This window comes from Astyanax mexicanus, chromosome 11, assembly GCF_023375975.1.
Source record: "Astyanax mexicanus isolate ESR-SI-001 chromosome 11, AstMex3_surface, whole genome shotgun sequence".
NCBI classification, from domain to species: Eukaryota; Metazoa; Chordata; class Actinopteri; order Characiformes; family Acestrorhamphidae; genus Astyanax; species Astyanax mexicanus.
This window is the reverse complement of record NC_064418.1, coordinates 12182945-12204817: the sequence shown is the minus strand read 5'-3', so window position 1 is coordinate 12204817 and position 21873 is coordinate 12182945. Positions and strand designations below refer to the sequence as shown.

General features: G+C 36.8%; 1 protein-coding gene and 1 long non-coding RNA gene across 4 annotated transcripts in view; one reads left to right on the top strand and one right to left on the bottom strand.

The window, feature by feature from the left end:
- hs6st3b (heparan sulfate 6-O-sulfotransferase 3b) overlaps positions 1-6752 on the top strand; it is a 112036-nt gene extending 105284 nt beyond the window's left edge. Inside the window, exon 2 of the mRNA XM_007260579.4 lies at positions 489-6752. Within this exon, the coding sequence (XP_007260641.2) occupies positions 489-1191 (703 nt within the window). The 3' untranslated portion in view covers positions 1192-6752. The remainder of the gene's footprint in view (positions 1-488) is intronic.
- Positions 6753-16231: 9479 nt separating this feature from the next.
- LOC125805041 (uncharacterized) lies at positions 16232-20936 on the bottom strand. Of its 3 annotated transcripts, none has more exons than XR_007441319.1 (9): positions 20712-20936; positions 20407-20640; positions 19392-20290; positions 19155-19285; positions 18871-18990; positions 18726-18773; positions 17432-18633; positions 17289-17353; positions 16232-17202 (listed from the first exon to the last, which is right to left on the bottom strand). It is a non-coding gene; the product is annotated as an uncharacterized LOC125805041 (long non-coding RNA). The 3 variants fall into 3 exon arrangements; XR_007441318.1 differs by having other exon boundaries at positions 17289-18633; positions 19392-19909; positions 20002-20290; XR_007441317.1 differs by having other exon boundaries at positions 17289-18633.
- Between the last annotated feature and the right edge of the window lie 937 nt (positions 20937-21873).

Sequence of the window (21873 nt, the reverse complement as noted above, 5' to 3'; positions counted from 1 at the left end):
TAGAGCAGCGCTGAATTGAAATGAAAAGTTCTCATTTCTCGTCTGTGTTCAGTGGCTTTTCCACGGCTTATGAGGACTGAGCAGATAGTCTCTCTCTGGAGGAGAGGCAGTGATGTGTGTAAAAAGAATATGTTTCATTTAACAGCTGCTCTCTCCTGAAAGTGCCTGTGGATTACAATTTCTCTGGACTGACTTTCTGCAGACAGCTGATGGATGAACAGCCTGATCACAGTTATCGTGGAAAAACATTCAGCCTACTGTCAGAGAACGTTAGAGAAAAGAGAATAAGATGTGCTTGAGGCTACATCGCTGATGCCTAACACTGCTAACTGATATTGATCAATCATTCTGTTTTTCTTTTTTTTAATATTTTATATATATATATATTTCCACTGTGGGTGTCATGTCCGCAACCGTCGCTCCACTTCTGAGACACAGTATATTCATCTCACTGTCTTTGTCTGTGTGTTCCTTTTTCTTCTTTGCAGGAACTTCTATTACATCACCATGCTGAGGGACCCTGTGTCGCGCTACCTGAGCGAGTGGAAGCACGTGCAGCGAGGCGCCACCTGGAAGACCTCCCTGCACATGTGCGACGGCCGCTCGCCAACACAGGCCGAGCTGCCAGCCTGCTACAGCGGAGACGACTGGTCGGGCGTGACGCTGCGGGAGTTCATGGACTGCCCCTCCAATCTGGCCAGCAACCGGCAGGTGCGCATGCTCGCCGACCTGAGCCTGGTGGGGTGCTACAACCTGTCCTCCATGAACGAAAGCGAGCGCAACCCCATTCTCCTGGCCAGCGCCATGAGCAACCTGAAGAACATGGCCTTCTACGGCCTGACCGAGTTCCAGCGCAAGACGCAGTACCTGTTCGAGCGCACCTTCCGCCTTCGGTTCATCTCGGCCTTCACGCAGCTCAACAGCACACGCGCCGCCAACGTGGAGCTGCGCGAGGACGTGCGCCGCCGCATCGAGCGCCTCAACTTCCTGGACGTGCAGCTGTACGAGTTCGCCAAGGACCTGTTCTTGCAGCGGGTCCAGTTCGAGCGGCAGCTCGAGCGCCGGGAGGAAAGGCTGAAGCGGCGTGAGGAGCGCCACCGACTCCGCGAGCAGAAGGTCCGGCAGCAGGAGGACAATGAGGTGCAGCCTGCCACCACTGAGGACTATGCCAGCCAGGTGGCCCGCTGGTGATGCCGCTCACATCGAATGCACAAACACAGTCCTAATCCTGAGGTCACTCATCCCAAGATGAGGAGGAGGAGGAGCAGCATTCTCACCTCTGTTACCTCTCTCTCTCTTTCTCTTATTCTCTTTCTCTCTGTCTTCTTTTCGTTTTTGAGATGCTTTTTTGAGTCTGAGTCAGCACACTGGGAAGCTATTTCACGATATGCTGTTCGATAAACTTTGAGAACCTGAAACATTCACATTTTCAATGTGTGCAGATGGAATGCAATTTTGTGTTTTGTGGGAAAAATAACTGGATCTACTGTTAATGGCCCAATGGCTTGCTAAAAAAATGAACCAAGATAAGTAGATTTGATTACAAAAAAACAGGGCAAGCAATAATATAAAGCTGAAGATATGAGAATACAGCACCCCAAACCCCTGAATGTGCTGCCTGAAATCAATCCAACTTCTGTTAAAAGAAAAAAAAAAAACAATCCAAGCATAAATGAGGTTCTTACTAACATTAAATGTGTATACATGCATTCAATAATTGCCACTTGCCACTGTGTCACCATAAAATTGGCATCTCTGTGTTGCTGCTCATAAGAGGCCTGTTTTTCCTGTAAAGCGGCTTTGTGACAACCTTTGTTGTAAAAAGCGCTATATAAATAAAATTAAATTGAATTTAATTGAATAATAATTGGATTATTTTCTTAATACATTTTTGCAGTTATCTTCTCTATTCAAGTGGTCAGGTAAACGGCACACTTTTAATACTGTATGTTATATTAAATTAGGTCTAGAAATATTTTAAAGAGTGCTGGATTTTATTTCAGTAGTCAGATTTCTCAGCACATGTATACCCTTACTCTGATTTCTTTCAGTTTTCTCAGAGTCTGTGCATGCATGCAAACACAACCAGATACAGCAGACTATATAGAGAAATTTGTAAGAAGGGCAGCAGTGCACAATACTAGAAACCATACTCATAAAAATATGAAGATTTTTTTAAAGGGTTAATGTTTACAAAAAGCCAAGATGCTTGAAGCTCATGTCACTTACTTCTTCAATATTATTATCTGGTTCCAACAGCTATAATCAGAGAAATCTGATTATTTCCCATTATCTGATTATCCAACTGCTTCTAAATGTGCTGATTATATTATTGACACAGAACATCTGAAATTAGCTATTTCTTTAATTTCCTCCGTATTATTAAAAGCATGTAAACACATTTAATGAATAAAAGCTAGAGAGAATATTCACTAATTCTCCTCCATTAATAGCATTAGTTCATTAGCAATTACTAAGAGTCCAAACGACTCTTTGAGTTTTGCATGTAGTGTTACAATGGCATTATTGATGTCAATGCAATACCATACAACTTCTTTAATATGCTCCAGATAACACCCACTTAAGACCAAAAAACAGGAGTGATGCCAAAGATATATACACAAATTAAATTGTCTTAAATCTAGTCTAAACGTGGGATAGTTCTTATTTTGAGGTGTTGAGGATATTCTAAGATAATTTACCTTATTTATATCCAATTTAATTGGAGCTAATGGGTTTGTGAAGAGTAGTTTTTGCCTTTTCCTTATAGTTAGGCCATAAAAACATGCACTGTTCATCTAAAAAAGAAGTAGCTGAAAAGTCCCTCTAGTCTCATCCCTTATGCCAGGTTCACTCTACACGACCTTTTGTGTCTTTAGTTGTTGTGCTGTTCACACTACACAACTAGTTGTGCTGTAATCACGAGTCCTTCAGTTGTTGAGACTTCAAACGCTACACGACTGATCGGCGACAAAGGGTCACAAATTATACAATTTTTCATTGTGGGAAATCGCAGACTCACCTAAAAGCATGTTTCATCATGAGAACATGCAAGAAACTAAATGCACATGAGAACTAGAGAGAATCTCTAGAGAGCAGAATAACCGCTTGAAGTAAGTAGAAAATGAATGGGCTAATATGAAGCAACTGACCAAAACCAGATTGTATAAATATGAAAAATTGTAAAAATAAATAAAATAAAAAATACTGAAAAAATACTGAAATATGTACTTATGTCCTCAACACAGAACTACAGCTCGGGACAAAAATAAGAGACCAATTAAAAATTAGTTTCTTTGATTTTACCAAATAGAAACCCCTGGAATATAATTAAGAGGAAGATTGATTATCACAAGACATTAAACAAATCTGATTTTTCCAAAAGCAGTGTGTAAGACTGGTGGAAGAGAACATGCCAAGGTGCAAAAACCTGATTTATTCCACTAAATATTGATTTCTGAACTCTTAAAACTTTTTATGAATATGAACTTGTTTTCTTTGCATGAGGTCTGAAAGCTCTGCAGCTTTTTTGTTATTTCAGCCAATTTTTATTTTCTGCAAATAAATGCTCTAAATGACAATATTTTTATTTGAAATTTGGGAAAGAAGTTGTCCGTAGTTTATAGAACAAAACCACAGTGTTCATTTTACTCAAACATACACCTATGAATAGCAAAATCAGAGAAACTGTTTCAGAAACTGAAGTGGTCTTTTAATTTTTTCTAGAGCTGTATATCAAACATTTCAGCACCGCAGACAAAATGTTAAAGGTTTAAAACTCTACTTATAAACATTTTAAACTCAGTGCCCTAGTCTGTATCTTCAGCATCAGGTAACCAACCAATCAGCTCACAGTCTGCGATTGTGATCATTGACGGCTTGGCAAGCATCTTTTAGCAGTTCAAACCACATGACCGAACGTTCACTGACAGATCCCCGATGTGCATTTGAGCTGATTTTTTGCTGGGTGGTCAATGAAAAACTGCTAAAATCGTGTAGTGTGAACCTGGCATTACATGAGTTAGGGACTGGTCTCCTTAATTTTTGTGCCAGTGGAGAAAATAAATTATACACTGTTATTTCTGTAACATATCAATTAATTGGTGATAAATGGGGGAAACTACTTATATTATTATTGATTTAAAATTGTAATTGCAATAAACTGCATTAATTACCGTTGTAATTTAAGTCTACAGCATCTTTACACAGAGATGATAATCATGCAGAACTATCTCTGTGCCAGTTTAGATGTGTTCTCTATTGCCAGTTTATTTGGGTACTGAATATTTTATCTGCCACAGCAACAGAAAATAATAATAATCACATCACCATTTGTGTTTACCTACTGTATTTGTGCACTTTAAAGATTATTATGAACAAAATAGACTCATGGGTTACACCCACAGTAAAGTGTTTATTGGCCCAGAAATTCCACATCACTGCATCCCTCAAAAAATAATCCTGACACTGATCATGGGGCTGCAGCACTCATTGCCTGGATCCCCAAACCAAACACTTTTTTCTCACCATTGTTAGTTCATGGTGTTAATTCATGTTTGATTTGACTGTAAATGTGTTATATTAAGGCACTCCCTCTATTAAACTAAAAAGGAAAGTCACTTATGTATCCAATAAATCATTTAGGGGCAAGTTACTGACTTGTCAATCTAGTGACACTGTATGAATCTTTCCTTATGATATGGCAAAAATAATAAGCACATACAAACTTTGTGTCTAAATGAGGTATGATATATACAGCTCTGGAAAAAATTAAGAGACCACTTCAGTTTCTGAATCAGTTTCTCTGATTTTGCTATGTATAGGTATATGTTTCAGTAAAATGAACATTGTTGTTTTATTCTATAAAGGACAGACAACATTTCTCCCAAATTTCAAATAAAAATACTGTCATTTACAGCATTTATTTGCAGAAAATAAGAAATGGCTGAAATAACAAAAAAGATACAGAGCTTTCAGTCCTAATACTAATACCTAAGTTCATATTTATAAAGTTTCAGAAATCAATATTTGATGGAATAACTCTGTTTTTTAATCAAAGTTTTCATGCATCTTGGCATGTTCTCCTCCACCAGTCTTACACACTGCCCTTGGATAACTTTTAAAATGTGCACAGATTCAAGCAGTTCAAAGTGATCATCCATCTTCCTCTTGAATGAATTTAAGATGATTTTAATTTGGAAAAATCAAACATACTCATAAATTTTAAGTGGTCTCATTTTTTTCCAGAGCGGTATGTATATCAATGAAAAACATGTTTATCCAAAACAGCAAGTTTAGGATAGTTTAGGAAGTTCAGGAGAGAGATTTCCAATAAAAGTCAGTGTAGAAAGCATTTATTTTATGTCATTTTGGAGAATTTCTATTGGTCCATTCATCAGTAAATCATTCTCAACCATTCTCAAAGGTCTCAAAGACCATTGAGAGTTCATCAGAGTTACCAGCCTTAGAAACTGCAAATTAACAGCACTTCAGATATGAGCACCTAAATGCTTCACAGAGTATTTTGGTTTGTTTAACACCTTTAAGTTACTACATGATTCCTTATGTGTTCCCTCATAGTCTGGATGACTTTATTATTCATTTACAATAAAAACATATATACATATATGTGAGAAGTATTGAGGAACGTGGTGGTCAGTGTGCTTTACGCAGAGGCAGAGTAAGAAAGGCCAAATTGGTATTCCTCTCACCTCCTTACCTCTGTCACACTTGCTGATTTTACACGTTTCTGGAGCTCTCATGGAGGACATTATTGCCTCGGAGTGGATTTCCAGTGTCTGAAGAATAGCAGTTAGAGAGGCCGAGTCATAAGCAGAAAAGATCACACCATGGTGTTTCAGTGCTCTGCCGAAAGACCATACTTCCTCTGATTGCTTCGCCCTTGCACGTTTTCAACGGTGGAACCCACTCTGAACAGTCTCCATTTAAGAGAACCTTCCTGAAAGAAAAATGATAGCTCACACAAAAACTTGTATCTTTTTTTTCTTTTCTTTCTTTTTTTAAAATTAAATTCAAAAAAGTATTTGAAACAGAATCATGTGCTGCTATTCTGTGTATTTCAGTGTATTTTGTTTACTTTGCCTGGACTTGAGGCGCGCAGCTTGCGACTGGTGCAAATGAAGAAGTTACTGATGTACATCTGTGTGTACGTGTGCTATAGAGTGAGTGAATAAGTGTGTGTGAGAATGAGTGTGTGTGTGTGTGTGTTGAAATGGGTAGAGTATTACTGTAATGTAATTTAATTGCTTTGTTCACTGAAGTGCAATACAATAGAAAGAGAATGACCTCTTGAAGTAAATGCAAACATTTGGGGAGATATCATGCCATGATATTGGCACGTTCTTATCTTACAAATTTTAATAATATTTTAAAAAGAAATGGAGGTGAAGCAACTTAATTAATAAAAAATGGGTAACTGCCATATGATTTCTTTCTGAAATTAAACTTGAACTGCATCACAAAAACGTTATGTTGTTTTCATTTGTTTCAAAAGTGTTGCTTTTGTAATCAACAGATCGTTAAGGGCTCTGAGAGTTTTAATGAACTAGACTGCTGCCACTATGATCCAGAGATCTCTGGTTTGAATCCTAGTTCTTGTAGTTTTCCATCAGCAGCTGGAGTCCAAGCAAGCACAATTGGTCATGGTTTTCTCTCTAGGATGGGTAGATGACATCACTCCCATGATAATGTTGGTCAACACAGGCGTCTGTTAGCTGATGTATCGCAGCTGAAGCACTTCGCTTTCCTACGAGTGTTTGAGCATTGCTAGTGATGGGAAAAAATTTAATAAAATGAAAAATACATTGAGAAAATAAATAATGCAAAAATGGTTGGAAGTAAGAAAACACTTTTTCAAAGCAAATTTTACAATGTCCTTTTTTCCGTTAGATAAACTCTATTTAATTCCAAATTTTAGCATTTCCTTTCATCCAGTTAGACAAAATTCTATTTTAACCCTTTTAGACCCTTTTCTTTATTTTTAAATGTTTTTGTTGCACATAACACTGTTTGAGAGCTGTTGGCCATCAGAATAGACCATGAACCAGCCAATGAACAAGTTTATAAACCAATGAAACAGTAACTTGGCCCCTCCCCCTGAAATGAAAAAAAAAAAAAAAACAGCGGTTAGTTCTAGAGCCATTAAGGCAAATTACCAGCTATTTTTTACTAATTTAATGTGATTTATAACACTTTTAATCATGGCTTTTTACTGTTTATGGATGATTTATGAAATAAAAAGGTCAATATGAAATATAAAATATTGCACACAGGCTCTCCTTGCATTGGAAATAAAAATAACTTTAGTTCATTGGATTTATTTGCTATGTAGATTTTATAGTAGAATATTAGACTCTAATATTTTACTATAAAATCTATATAAGAAATAAATTACAGACAGAAAACAGCATTTATTCCACCACTGGAGATAATTCATGTCTGTTCAGTTAGATAAACTCTATTTAATCCCAAAACGTAATGTTTATTTATTGAGTTAAATTCAACCCTAAAATGAAACAAACCCTTTAGTTCAGGTAGAAAACTTTAATTCAGTTAGATAAACTCTATTTAATCCCAAAAATAGAAATTTACTTTAGTTCAGTTAGATAAACTCTTGATTTAAAAAAAAAAAATATTGCCATGATAGCGTAATTTAATTCAATTTGAAATTTTCTTCTCTTCATCCAGTTAAACTTCCAAATTCCGAATTTTAAAATTTCACTCTTCTGGTCACATTCAATTTAAATTTTTAATTGCCCAATAATGCAGTCAGATACACCTTATGCATTTCTCATTGTTCATTGCCCATTGTTTATCGTCTTCATGTAGTTTGATAAACTCTGTAATTCCTGCAGTAGGTACTTTTTTCCTCTCAGTAGATATTCTCATTCTCATAAACTCCAGGCTTTTGGAATCACAGTTAAACCTCCTTCCATCTCTTAACCCTGTAATACATTAGAATCTAGAGAAGCTAAAGCAGGGACTGTTTCAGCGCTGTATTAATCTTTACTCTGGTTATTATTATTATGTGAGAGGCTGTGAGGTGAATGCATGAGAATTATAGGCACCTCCAGCTCGCAGTACTCAGTGATTAATTACTCTGTCATAAAAGGAATGCTTCATCCAAAAACAACATAGCGGATATAGCACAAATGATTCATTAACTGTCACCACCGGCTCCTAATATGCATCCCTGAATTATTTATTCAGACAAAAAAACAGTATAAACATCCAGCCTGCAGTTCAAACACAGCCTGATGCTCATTTAGTACTAGTGTATAGGATGTAAATGAGGGTCCAGCTCTGGCTGTCCCTCTGCTCCTCAGCCCGGGTCTGATCCTGCTGAAGCTCAACCTCTGAGCCATGAAGTTCTCTTCTGCCCTCTGCTGTTCACTGAGTATAGCTGATGTGTACATTTCCATGCCTTTTTCTTTACAGGGAAAAGCTTGTGAAATCTGATGATTTATAGCAGGTGTTTTAAACCTTTTTTACTGTGCGGCTCCAATTAACCCCCCTTCACTCCCATCACTGTCAGCACAAATAAAACAATTCCAAGTTTGCTTACTTAATGTGATAGTTGGGCCTGCAATGAAGCACAAAGATGTTCTGTGCATGGCTTTATAGGGCTTAGGAACAGTCACAAATCTACTTCTACATTCAGATGGGCTCTGTATTGTTTTTTTTTTAGATATGTAAGTGCTAAAACTCCAGATTCACAGAGAAATGTGGATCCAAAAGGGAAGGGTTTTTTCAGCGCCATTAAACTCAGTGCTGGGAACTTCATTAACAGTGAAATACAGAATTTAGGCAGAGAGTGTTCTGTGAACCTTTGTTTCAGGGCATCCATATTCCAAATACTTTTCATCATAATTTTATCAATTCAGCCTGGACTTGCTGAGCCACGGCATGCATGTGTGTACCTGAATTGAGATTGAGATCAAAAAGTCGAGTAGACTGACCAACAAGTCAATTTAAATCAGTGAAAATATATTTTAAAAAGATACCTATTTTAAGCATGCAGTACCCTGAATTACGCCTGAGAATGAGTCAGATTGATTCAATAATAAAAAAAAACAGTTTGGCAACCAAATCTGATTCATCACAAATTTAGCTGAGAAAACACATTTTGAATTCAAAATTGAAACAGGTAAAATCAGCAAGCAACTCATTCATGTTTTTTTCTTATTGTGAGAACATGACTAAATATTTTAAAGTTAAAATAATTATGTAACAAATGACACAACAGCTTTATAACTGGTGTTTTAACATCATTCTCTATAAACCATGTCAGAACCAGTTTTATGAAATGTAAAACATTCATTAAAGTATTTGAATGGTTAAATGGTTAGAACAGAGCTGTAAAAACTACTATAAAAATGAGTTTTGTTTTATGTCCAGCACTAACTTAGCATTCCTACATTCTGTAATTAATTAAGGTGAGATGAACGAACACATTCAGTCTTTTAGTGAAGCTCTCAAGATGTTCAGTATGTGTCACTTAGAAACGAGTTAAAGCAAAGGACGGACAGAGTGCTTTAACTAACGTTACGTCATTTGTACTCTGCTGAGAAAAAAAAACGCATGTCTAGCTTAAGCTGGTCCAGCTGGCTAAATTTGTTGACCAATTTAGATTTTGACCAGCATAGGCTATGCTTTTGTTTGATTTTTTTTTTTTTTTTTTTTTTTACCAAAATAATGAATGTTACCAAGCTAGATAACTGGCCGAGCTTGACTATGCTGATTGTCAAACATGACCATTAAAAAAAACAAAATCTTAGCTAGTGAAATTATCACTTTTTTTTTCTCTGATAAGAATTTGTGCTGTAAGTTTATTTTGTTTATATTAGGAATAATGATCTTAATCAGTCTTACTAAGTCATTTAAACTCAAATGACAACTTATAAGATTTTTTACTAAGAACAATTTGCTTACCATAAGTTTATACATCTCAATTTACTTACATTTTGTCAGTGTTAAATGATATGCTATATATGCTATATGCTTTAAAAAAGTCCACAGGGAGTCTTGACCCCATAGAGCAGCACAAATAATGCATGGTTCACACTACAAAATTAGACACTAGAGCCATTTATGGAGAGTTGTAAAGTGCTATAGTAATAACAACTTGTTTTATTTATTCCTTTAATTTTAGATAGTAGAATGATGTATGGGCGGCACGGTGGCGCAGTGGGTAGCACTTCCGCCTCATAGACGGCCTGGGTTCGATTCCCGGCTGGGGCGTGTGGAGTTTGCACGTGCTCCCCGTGTCTGCATGGGTTTCCTTCGGGTTCTCCGGTTTCCTCCCACAGTCCGAAGACAGTTCAGGCTAATTGAAACTTGATTGAAATTGCCCCTTAGGTACGAGTGTGTGAGTGAATGTGTCTGTTTTTTCTGTCTGTGTCTGTCTGCCCTGCTATATGGATTGGCGGCCTGTCCAGGGTGTATCCTGCCTTCCGCCCGATGCTGGCAGGGATAGGCTCCAGCACCCCCGCGACCCTTAACGGATAAAGCGGTTGACGATGAGTAATGAGAATAATGTATGTTACTTAAAAAACAAAGAAAAATTCACATTTTCTACATTAAATAGGTTTTACACAATAAAGACACTAGCATTACTGCTACTATGAGCTGACTGATTGGAGAGCTGATGCTGAAGTTAATGGAGCAGGAATGTGTTTAAAAGGCTTGTAACTGGATTTTAAAAGCCTTAAAAAGTCTGCTGTACGGAGACATTTGATATTGTTGATAGTGTTGAGGACATAAGTACATATTTCAGTATAAAAATGATCAGACATTTATAAACTCCAAATAAACCTATTAATTTTGAACTCACTTCAAGTGGGTATTCTCCCCTCTAGAGATTTTCTGGTATGGCATTGCTAGTTTTTGTATCCATCCTCACTAGCTCTGTCTTACGTCAATCGATCCTAGAAATGTGTGTGACTGATGTAAAATGTCAGAATTTCCTGGATATTGTAAATGACTTGCAACTAGGAAGTTGCTATCAATATTAATAAAAGATACCCTTGACTCAGGAGAGAAGTAAGATATTTATACGCTTGTCAGGAGCTGGCTAACCAGCTAGCTTTCAAGTGTAGGGTAGCCCATGCTTTTTTTAGCCACCTTGACCATAAAAGACCAGTTTAGACCACCTAAAATCTCACTATTAAAACTGGATTTTTCAGCAGGGTGACCACGGTTGAATAAATAGTTACATTTCAATTGCCCTACAGAATGCACACACACACATAATGAAACTGATGACATGTTCCCTGGATGGATGAAAGTCTTCAGGCGATCTCAGTGATTATTATTAGGTCCATTATAAACTGTAAAGCTGTTCATCACACTGTGGTGGTGTGTAGCAGGAGCTGAAGTCATTTAGTGTAGCTTCTGTTGTGTTAGCCTCCGTGTTAACAAATCAAAATCTTATTTTTCTTAATGGCTTTTGTCTATTTCTGTCTCTTCCTGCCTTGTTGTGCTTGTTTGGTTTGTTAACTGTGAAGAAAATGAACAGTAGAAAAAGTCCTAAATAAGACCTTTCACTTTGCCCAGAAGCAGAAGATCAGCAGTTTAGCTTATTTAGTTAACCCTTTACTGCAGATCCATTTTTTTGGTCATTTTCATGCGATTTGCACTACTATGCTATCACAAAGGATATCTTAAGTTTTACATAAAGCACAATGACCAGTCAGGGCTTAAACTGAAGTAGACACTTGGGACAAAACAGTAATTCCTTTTCAAGAGGGAATTTTCATTATTTATGTTCTATTTGAGAACATTAAATGCAGAGGAAAATGTAAAAAAAAAAAAAAAAGCGCCTGTTATATTTGGAGTTTTGTGTGTATGGATGTTGGTGATGAATAACCAATCATTTACATTTCCTGGTTTATTAGGGTCTTGTCAAACAAATTACAAAATTTGAAAACATTATATTGAAGCACTGATTAGTTACACTGCATTATATAAGGTGTCCACCAGGCGTCTCCAAAAGCTTCAAAACCTCTCCAGAGCGCCCCCAATATAATTCAGAGATAAATCTGTCTCTATAAAACAACATTTTTATATTTTTTTGTTTCTTTGTGATAAAATAAATGAATGTAAGTCCATCTCAGAGTAATATTAATAATATTAATATTTTTTTGATGAAATGACACATAAAATCACATGTTTGCGCGCTGTGTGCGCTATAGAGTTTGGCGTTTGGAGTGGTGTTTTTTTTTTTGGTGACAGCGCAACACGTGGTGACGGTGCCCCTCCCCCAGCCATTAGGAGACCAATCAGGGCAAATTACGTATCAGTGTTTTCGTCTAAGGGTGGACTATTGGTTGAAATGGGTTTCAATCACTTTTGTGACGCTGGAGAAAGGCTATGACCTGATTTGATTGGACAGCCCTGAACACCAGCGCGATCGAGCGCTCACACCATTGGTTCAAAAGACGATCACTCAAGAAAAGTAGTGGATTGTACACCAATAAAAACCACAGGATCTAGAAGAGGACACCCTTAGCTTTGTATTCACGTACAACTTTACGTGAAAATATTCCATTGTGTAGTCGCTGGGAGCTTAAGAATATGATGTTGCGGCTGCGCTGAAACTAAACGCATGTTTTTGAGGAGCAGTGAGCAGCCCAGATAGCCACCGAGTGCTGGCCCAGTACTGGGCCTTAGCTGGTTTCTGACTGTCCTCAAAGGTGGCCCAGAACCGGCCACCGGACTCGGCCCAGTGTATTTTTGAACGTAGGACCAAGTCTGGGCCTTATTCGGTTTCTGACTCCTCGAAGCTGGCTGAGAGTCGGTCACCGGACTCGGCCCAGTGTCTTTTTGAATGTAGGACCAAGTCTGGGCCTTATTCGGTTTCTGACTCCTCAAAGCTGGCTGAGATTCGGTCACCGGACTCGGCCCAGTGTCTTTTTGAACGTAGGACCAGGACTGGGCCTACACTGGTTTCTGACTGTTCTTGAAGCTGGCTGAGATCCTGCCACCGAACTTGGTCCAGTGCCCAACACAAGTTAAGCAAAACTTTTGTAACTGAAGGTACTTTGTCTTTTACTGTTGGTGAATTTGTTTTCTAAGAACTAGGAGGTTCAGGAACCTACAATGTTATTCCTACTACTACAAGCTACAAGCTATTTGTACATAAAATTTATGTAAATAACCACTTTGTACATCAGTACATCAATATGATTATTATATATTATTATAGGAAACACTAATAAGGAATTTACCATTGGTTTAAATAGAGTATTCTGTTTACTCAATTAGTGTTAATGAGAGAAAAACTTTGTCTGGAAGCTCAAAGAAAGACATAAAACAAAGATTTATATTAAATTTACGTTTAATTCATAAAGTTTACATATTTAAAAAATAAAGGGAAAAAAAGAAAACAGAAACAGATTACAATTTGCAAATTCTTTTTAACTCATTCAATTGAATACACTACAAAGACAAGAAATTTAATGTTGCAAATATTCACTCATTTTGAATTTGATGCCTGTAACATGTTCCAAAAGTTAAGACAGGGGTAACAACATTATGCATGCATTATGAAGACCAAATACGAGAACGGAGACCCCGGACTGTTTCTTTAACTAGCTGAGCTCCGCGGTACAGTTAAAAAGCTCCCCACGACAGTGCTCTTACTGCCTCTCCCTATTAGGCTACAGAGGGGCATGTAGAGTTGTGTTACAGTGTTTGTTGTTGCGCCGCTAAAGTATGGAGGAGGAAGAAAAAGAAATCCAACTGATTTGAAAGAATCAGGAAAAAATTGAATTGTGACCCCAAGAATCAATTTTGAATCGAATTTTGGGATTCCCAAAGATTCACAGCCCTACTTTGTACTATGAAAAACATTGGTTTAATAGGTTCGCCCAAACAAAGGTTTGGCACCTGTGGACTTCTTGTTACTTTTTACCGTATTTATTTTTTTTTGTATCTGTTTTAATACGTGGTACCTTTGGCAAGTAAAACTCAATATTAACTCAACTTAATATTGAGATGATTGGTTTTAAGAAATTTGCATCGGCCTAAAACATTTTCACAGTACTGTACATATACACACATACTGTATAGGTTTTTGTGTGTGTGTGTTTGAGCTGTACTATGGAGCACCAAAAATGACATAAGTATAAATAAATAAATGCAAATATAAATGTAGAAATAATAAATATATACATGAATAAATGAATAAATAAATAAATGTTGAAATAAATAAATAAATATATAAATAAATGCACATATAAATGAATGAATGAATGAATGAATATTTGCATAGGTAAATAAATAAATTAATACATTTCTTATTTATTTATATATTTACTTATATGTGCATTTATTTATTTATTCATTCATTTATTTATTTCAACATTTATTCATTTATTTATTTCAACACTTATTTATTCATTCATTTATTTATTTCAACATTTCTACATTTATTTATTTCCACATTTCTTCATTTATTTATTTATCTCCACCGTCCTGTACTTCCGGTATCAGTGAGACAGAACAAAAGGGACGGCACAGCAACATCGCGGCTATAACCCCTACTGCAGTAACAACTGCTGAAAATGAATGAGGGTCAACAGCTTAAAAATGTCGCCGCTGCAGGCCAAGGCAGGAGCAGTGTCACTACCCGATCTGTACCCCCTGCCCGATTTGTTCCGCGCATGCGCACGCATTGCAAACTGAGCAGGGGCACAGATCAGGTAGCCACGGCTGTTACACCAGCCGTTGTGCGCATGCGTCAACAGTTTTCGGCTCTGTGAGGTCGCTGCTCAAACTTAACTTCCGTTTTCTGAATTATAGATAGACTGATAGGTGTTTAAACTAAATATTTCGAAAATCAAACAAAATAATCTATTAAAATGTATGTATGTGGTGGTTTTTTTTTACATATGCCAAGTCTGTAAACTACTTCACATTTTATTAACTTAATTACACCTTTAGCGATAAGATTAACATCTACATGCTCAAGTATCAAAGTATTAATGAATGAATAAATTCATAAATAAATAGAGCCAGAACACAATAATTCGCATAGGCTAACTAGCAGTTTATCTTTCTGTAATCTAGATAGACTGGGAGATATAAATAAGTAAAATACAAACATCAACTAGAAAATAATGTTCTTTGTTCTTGAGCAGTTGATATATAAACTGTGCATTTTATGCTTTGTCAAATTTAGTATTACAGGGTGTATGAGGCATTTAAAAAATTTAATTTGTTTACCATTATAACAAACCTGTTTGGGTTATATCCATTATATGGGGTGGTGGTGTGCTCTTTGACCATTTGTAGTATTCCTCAAGCTAACAAAGAGTTTATTAATAAAAAACATTTATTTTTGCTTAAAATACACAGCAGAATGTTTAGAAATGGGAACCAAATACCATGTCTCTAAATGTGGTCCTGTATCAATATGCTACTAACCATTAAAAATAAGGTACAACACATTTATCAAAATACCAGTTTATTTTCTTCTCAGAGAAAGCATGAGAGCAAAAAGCAAAACAAAAGAAAAACATCCCTCTCAACACACAACCACCCAGCCACTCCCACCCTACCTCACCCCACCTCAACCCGCCCCACTCCCACCTCACCTCACCCCAACACACCCCACCCCACCTCAACACACCCCACCTCACCCCACTCCCACCCCACCTCACCCCAACACACCCAACCCCCCCGACACAAACACCCACCACAACACAAAAACCCACCCTCCCCAACTCAAAGTACCCCGACACAAACACGCAACCACCCACCCAATTAAAATGGTAGTCACAATTAATAAACATTCATACAGATATTTCAAACACAGGTAACTGTTTTTACCTTCTGCTGTAGTTAGGACCTGAAAGAAACAACTCTTCAGCCTCTTGTATAGTTATTCCCTGTAGTGTAGACATGGCTTGGGTGATGCACTAACAAAAGGGTTAAAAAAATTTAACATAAATTATAAAACTGCATTATAAAGATTCAGCACTGCAGTGCAGTGATTAGAAGTGATTAGCAATGGTGGTGGTGTATGAGGTGTTAGTGCATGTTGTGCTGGTACAGTGAGTGGATCAGATATATCAGTGCTGCTGGAGTTTTTAAACACTGTGTCCATTTATTGTCTCTCATTCTATTAGACACTCCTACCTATCTGCACCACAGTGTATATGTAAAGTCAGATAGAAGCTCTGAGTCTGTTGCTGCATAGTTGGTGCTGTCAATACTCTAGTCCTTCATCAATGCTCACTGGATGTCCACCGCCGGTGGACTATTCAGGTCAAGCAAGTGAAACTGAGGTGTTTAAAAACTCCAGCATTAGCGTTAGTGTCACTGCTGAAAATGACCCAATAACTGTCTGAGAAAATGTATTGTGGTTATCATGGTCTCACAGTACTACTCTATTGGATTTTAAAAAAAGATACATTTGATTAAAATTTTTATGTAACTTAAGTCACAACAGGCTATTTAACATTGTTAATAGATATTTACTGCATACCTAGTAACCTTACCTCTGGGAACAAAACATCCAAAATGAACTGCACTTGATCCTCAATGTGGAATTCTACTGGTGCAGATTTCAGGACATCCTGAAGATAGAAAAATAGGGAGTCCTGTTCTTCCTCCGAGTCCAGGTACACTGGCACCCGTAGAGATGATCCCTTCTGGATTCTGCTGAGCCACTTCGAAGGCTCTTTTCCACAGAGTACACCCTTAGGTCAAAAGGCAAAGTGCCAAAAGCACTTCATCAAAACATGAGCAAACATTTAACATTTCTAGTTGAATGTCAAAAGTAGTTTATGTTAAAAGTTTTGGACTGTAAATCCACATTAAAAAAAAAAAAAAAAAAAAAAAAAAAAAAAAGTCCCCCAACACATGGTGACAACAAGCATGAATTATAAGGCCTTTTGCTTATTTGCTTATAACACTGTAATGGTAAAACAATGTGCAAATTGTAAATAACAAACATTGTTAATGTGTGACAAACATACCAACAAATGTTGCCGGACTCCATGGTCTTGTACAGCAAAGTCTACCAGCTTCTTTTCTTGGGCTGTGCGGTTGACCATGGTTTGCACATGAGGTGGAATGTCTGAAGTGATTGACCTAGATACCCTAAAAAGTGGCTGAAGGGTCCCTTGCAATAGCCTGCTAGCCTTGTCAGTCCAGAAAGCAAACCTCTGGCCATGTCTGTTGAATCAAAAAACTTAATCAGCAGGTAATCAAATGAAATAAAATGCAGAAAAGGCATGAATACTTTAGCAGCGTGGCCTTACCCTTCAATCTGAAATCTTTCCATCAGTAGGATGCACCACCACTGGCGGATTAATGGCACATCATTCTAAAACATATATAACAATGATCAGACGATTGGGGTGGGGTTTGAAATATTTTTTCTATATTAATAGATGCAACTGACCTCTGTGAAGATAAATGGGGTATTGGTGCAGATACAAAAAAAAAAATCTCGGTCTGGACAAGAAAGAATGTATGGTGGAAAGAAGACGAATGAATATAGCAAAAAGTATCAACTGGTGGGCTAGTCATGGCTCAGTTTCCCAAAATCACAGTAGAAAATTCTCTTCAAAAGAAAATATCTATAGTCTTACATTACATTTAAGCCAACTGATGTCCAGAGTTTTATATAACCCAGTAAGAAAATAAAGAAAAGGCTTTACATCAAAACTTCTGCCGGTCTTCTCTGTCCAGGGTCTTGGGTCAATCTGGCCTGCAATATGTCTGCACATAAAATGGAAAAAAAAATTAATTATGGACACACACTTACTGAAACCTATAGTCATACAATTGTTCTCCATGGTCTAGTTTCATAAAATGAGACCTAATCCTACAGCCATCGAACAAGGCTTCTGCGTAAACATAAAACAAAAGAACAAAGCTATAAATAAGCAGCCATAGAACAAGGCTTTTTGTAAATCATCAGCCATAGAACAAGGCTTTTTGTAAATCATTAGCCATAGAACAAGGCTTTTTGTTAATTTTCAGCCATAGAACAAGGCTTTTTGTAAATCATCAGCCATAGAACAAGGCTTTTTGTAAATCATCAGCCATAGAACAAGGCTTTTGTGTAAATCAGCAGCCACAGAACATGGCTCTTGCGTAAAATATTATTGGTAAAAGCCACTGAACAAGGGCAACTTTTTCCTCTCTCTTAAACTAAATATCGTTTTGTACGAGTCATCTCCAAAACCACCAGGGAGTACAGAATCTAGAAAAATGATCTCTCTCTCCACAACCAGTAAAACCTGCAATGGACATATTTCAAAATGATAAGCTAATCAACAAACTTCATTCTAAAAATCTGAATATCTATTTTTTGAAACTGTAACTCAACACATAGCAAATAGTGATCCAGTTGATTCTGTTGCATACTCCATGCAGGGAACAAAATCGCATCCTTGGAACACAGATTGTTCTGGTGTAGAGAAAGAAAATGCAACCATTCAACTACTGTGCATTGTACAGAAATCATTGCATTAATGTGCAACTGTCTGTCTGTGTGTGTGTTTAACTTCACTTTACCGGTAAACTTGAGAGTGGGTCCACATTCATCGTTTTCCATGTGGGAACCACATACATGTCAGCAATGTAAACATCTTTCCCCTATTTACAACACAACAAGATTAGCAAATGTATACAAGTACCCATGAAGAAGTATACAAAATAACAATGTTTGAGCTTCTGTAATTAATTACATGTTTTTGAGCAGCTTCTCTGATGATCTTAAAACATGCATTCCCAATCTAGACGTAATAAAACAAAATAAAGGCATAGATTACACACAAAAAAAAACTATTTCTGTGCCTTTGAGCAAGCATGCTGCAACATGAATATACTTACAGTAGACTCCATGCACTAATTTAACCCAAGACTCCACAAGTCCTCACGTGTAAGACAGATATTGTCATCTTTAACAATCAATTCTGCTGCTGGAAGGCTTTTGTCCAGGACATATTTCAACTGCAATTAAAAGAGTTAGCAAGGGAGGGGGGGTGAGAATGGTGTGAGAGTGTAAGTATGTGAGAGATGGTCTGAATATACGATTGCAAAAAATTATTGGTAGTGTCTAACAGTGTGTGAAGGAGAGTGAAATTTGGAATGGGCTAGGTGGAATCATCCCCTACCAGTTTTTCCTGGAGAGGACCCAAGTCTTTTTCCCATTTCTCTCCAGAAAAAGCATAAGGATGGTCTGTTGCTTCATCAGGTGTACCATACTCATGGTCCTGAAGTGACACACATGGAACTGCTCCATGATCTGAAGAGACAATAAAAAAAATTAAGTCTAATATTAATAAAATAAACTTTACAATATACACCTTACATGTCAACCATTACAAAAAAAAACACTACTTAGCTCTTACTTTCCAACCTGTAGAAAGGCCTTAGCCGTGAGACATTGATGCAACATCGAGTCCCATTATCTTTCACCACTGATGCCACACCCTTTTTAGAGATACTATCCACAGTGAAAGGACCTTTGTGGCGGTCAGCAAGGGTGTCTTTTCTCTGTTTTATATTGAAATCTTGAGAAATCAAGACCTCATCGCCAGGACTGATTGTGCTCATTAGCTTTCTCTTACGGTTCCTGTAAGACTTTTGTTGTCTTTTCTGCGCATTTTCAATGTTGCTAAGCACCTGAAAAAAAAAAAATTACACTTTACTACATGCCATTGAATTAAAAAAAACTTCTGTGGTCAGACTACATGAATTTGGACCTAACCTTCTCATTTAAAATTTTCATTTCATTTACTCGGGTGTCAAGATCATCTTCTGGGTCAGCAATTTTAAAGTCTTCTCCCATGGGACAGGCGTTCATAACCTCTGGCAAATGAGGGTGCCGATGGAAGAATAAGAAATACGGGGTGTGCCTGGTTGAAGACTGGTTAAAAACAAATTAAGTTATCAGAAATAAAACATTATATATCGATTACATTATATATCGACCATAATGAATGTATAATGAATACCCACTTGCTTAGCAGTGTTAATACCATACACAACTGCAGGTAAATGGATGTCCCAATCATTATGGCTTTCATTTACATACTTCCGCAATACACGTTTGACATTTTGATTTGTTCGCTCATCCTATATATATATAAAAAACAACAACAATTAAAACATTTCCTAATTTTTTTTAACATTACAGGGAAATGTCAAATAAAATTATGTTGAAAATTACCTGCCCATTTGTCTGAGGGTGGTAGGCACTTGAGACAGCATGTTTGATTTTCAGAGTTGCAAAGATGTTTTCATTCAGCTGTGTGCAAATCATCAAAAAGGAAATACAGTGTGCATAGCAGAATGTCAGAAAAACATGTGTGCTAATTAAGATAAATATCAATGTTAAGAATTCACTTTATACTAGACTTTTACCTCATTAACGAACTCTCTCCCTTGGTCAGTAATAATTTTCTTGACCATGCCGAACAAGTAGAGTGTCTTTATGGTGGCTGCTGACACTTCAGTTGCAGTCTTATTTTGCAGTGGCTCAGCAACAACCCACTTTGTATATAAATCAGTCATGGTCAACACATACTTGTTTTTTTGACCAGTTTCTCGCAGTGGGCCAATTAAATCCAGGCCAATCACCTCCCATGCAGCCTTCACCTAAACACATATTTTCCATTACCTTTCAAAACATTTATTTTCTCTATTAAACAAAACAGAATTTGGAATACCTTAATAGAATGTAACACTGGTGTCCCCGTCTTCATGGGGTCATTTAGTTGGCAGCGGCGACAACACTTCACCTAAAAAAAAACAAAAAAAAAGAAGAATTAAGTTGGGACAGTGTCTAAACATGTACAAAAAGTAAAATAAAATGCATATCATAAATTCATATTAGAACAAGGGGTGTGCTATATAATTTCGTGCACAATAATATTTGTCGTTACATTACTTTGTTTTTGTTACACTATTTTTATACAAAATCAGAATCTTGGTAACTATCTATGAAAGATTTCTTTTGTTTCTACTGAATAAATAATATGAGGCTGAAGTTGGTTTGATATTCGCAGCTGCCGCTTCACTGAACCACCGTGAACTAAAGGGAGCGTTCACAAACTGTTCCGCATATTATATTTAACACCTCACATATCAACACTGAAGGAGCTATAATGAAGAAAAGCAGTACAGCTGTTTATTAACTATGTAAATATACATTATGTTATAAAATGCAATTTTATATACACGACCTTCCACTTATTTTCTGTTCTAGTGTAATTCATTCATTTCCTAAGTAGAAAACATCTTAAATAGAGAATTAGCCTCCTACCTTAAGGGAAAACCTGGCATTAGCCTGGCCAGAGCTAACTGTTAACTGTAAAATATTTATTTTAATTACTGAATATTAAATTAATACATTTTATATATAATTTAAAAATACAATAATATTTTAAAAGCCGTTGCGCTCAAAAAAAAAATCCAGTGTGATTTTAAGAATTTTTTCATCTTGGGCCAGACCAAATACTGATACTGATAAATGATATGAAATTCTAGTCTCCTATTTTAAGGAAAACCTAGAATTAGCCTGGCCCGAGCTGATTTTATACTGTAAAATGAATTAGCAACATAGCATACACAGCCATAATGCAGCAAAAATTTTATATAAGCTGATGGTCCAGTACGATTTTGAAGGATATTTAATCTTGGGCCATGCCAAATACACATGATATAATGAGTTTTAGTCTTCTACTTTAAGAAGAACCTGAAATACTTTATACTTTAAAACGAACTGGCAACATGGCATACAAGCTATAATGCACAAAAATTAATGAATATAAAGCCAGTGATTCCAGTGTGATTTTGTGAATACTAGAACTCTTCATCTCATGTTTATTT